The sequence below is a fragment of the Aptenodytes forsteri genome, unplaced genomic scaffold (assembly GCF_000699145.1).
Source record: "Aptenodytes forsteri isolate BGI_AS27 unplaced genomic scaffold, ASM69914v1 Scaffold209, whole genome shotgun sequence".
In the NCBI taxonomy this organism is placed as follows: domain Eukaryota; kingdom Metazoa; phylum Chordata; class Aves; order Sphenisciformes; family Spheniscidae; genus Aptenodytes; species Aptenodytes forsteri.
The window spans coordinates 869,977-871,338 of NW_008795034.1; the positions used below are offsets into that span (position 1 = coordinate 869,977).

Genomic DNA, 1,362 nt, shown 5'->3' on the forward strand with positions numbered 1-1,362 from the left:
CAAGCAGCCCCCCGGGGGTACGTGCCCCACACCGTCCAACTCCGCGGGCAGCAGCCACCCGCCGAGGGCCGTGGTGTGGGCAGGCGCCGGGGGAGCCCGGGCCCCTGACGGGCGGCGCCGCCTCCCACGAGCGGTGTCCTGGCCAGGGCAGGATGGCGCCGGGGTCTTGTCACAGGGTTGGGGCACCTCGGAGCTGCGGTGTGGCAGGCCCCCCCAACGGGCCCGCGGGAGCCTTTGGGACGGTAAAAAGATCTTAAGGCCTCCCTGTTTTATCGCCCTGCTCAGCCTTCAGCAGCTGCTGCGCTCCACAGCTCAGCCGCTGCTTGCCTCTACCTCCCAAGGGGCTGGATGTCCTTCTTCCCCACGGCTCATCCCTGCGTTTCCCCATCGTTGGCGTTACTTCTGCCATTCCAACCCAGATCTCACCCTGCACTCAACCTGCCCTGCAAAACAGCCCTACTAATATAGTTATGGGGCAACCTCAGGCTTTCTTACAGTCCAGATTTTACGTTTCAGGCAGGCTCCCCTTCCCTCCAGTGCCTGCGGGATGGAGACGGGGCTGGTGAAACCTTGGGTGGATTGAGGATGCTGCTGCCCGAGGCAGTGTCTGCCTGCCAGCGCCTGGACAGGGCAGCGCGAGGAAGGGATGAGCCGAGGTCAGCCCCAGACAGGTTTGGAAGATTTGGGGGTGTGGGGACAAAGGGGATGTTGGTGCTTGGCAGAGGATGGCCGCCTCTGCAAGGCCCTGGGGCTGCGAGCTGGGAGCAGAGCTGCCCCGTGCCTGGCTCTGAGATGTGCCTCCTCCTCGCCCCGTGGGTGCTGGGTGTTGCAGCGCTGGGGCCAGTTACATGCGTTCATGATGCCCCACTGTCACAGGGATGTGCTGAGCACCCCCAGGAGGAAATCCGAGCATGGCTGCAAAGGGCGCAGGGGCTCTGGCCCCACACCCGGCGGGCTTGCAGGCGTGTGCTGGGCTATAGGTGACTGTAGGGGCTTGGGCAGGGTATGTCAACAGCCCAGCAGTAGGGCCCGAGCGGGGAGACAGGAAGTAAAGCTGTGACTTTTTTTTTCTTTTGTGAACATAAGCTTTCGTTTTCCCCCCCCGCAGCAGAAATAGACTTCGCGGATCCTTTGGCAGGCTGGGGACTGAGGGGTGATGGCGGGTGAGTACGACCAGCGGTGCTGGGGCTCGGTGGTGGGATGGGGACCTGCCTGGGTCCTGCCCGGGTCCTGCTCGCCCTGGCCGGCCCGATGCACAGGGACACAGCGCAGCATGCAGGCTGGGGCCCGGGACACTGCATCCTTGAGTAGCTGGAGCCCTGCTCCTTGCAAATCCATTCCCTGGGGCACTTTCTGTGGGTG

General features: G+C 64.2%; 1 protein-coding gene across 1 annotated transcript in view; it reads left to right on the forward strand.

Moving 5' to 3' along the window:
* Nucleotides 1-1,156: 1,156 nt before the first annotated feature.
* LOC103896572 (caspase-1) overlaps nt 1,157-1,362 on the forward strand; it is a 5,311-nt gene continuing 5,105 nt past the window's right edge. Inside the window, exon 1 of the mRNA XM_009276438.2 lies at nt 1,157-1,163. Coding sequence (XP_009274713.1) covers nt 1,157-1,163 — 7 coding nt within the window. The remainder of the gene's footprint in view (nt 1,164-1,362) is intronic.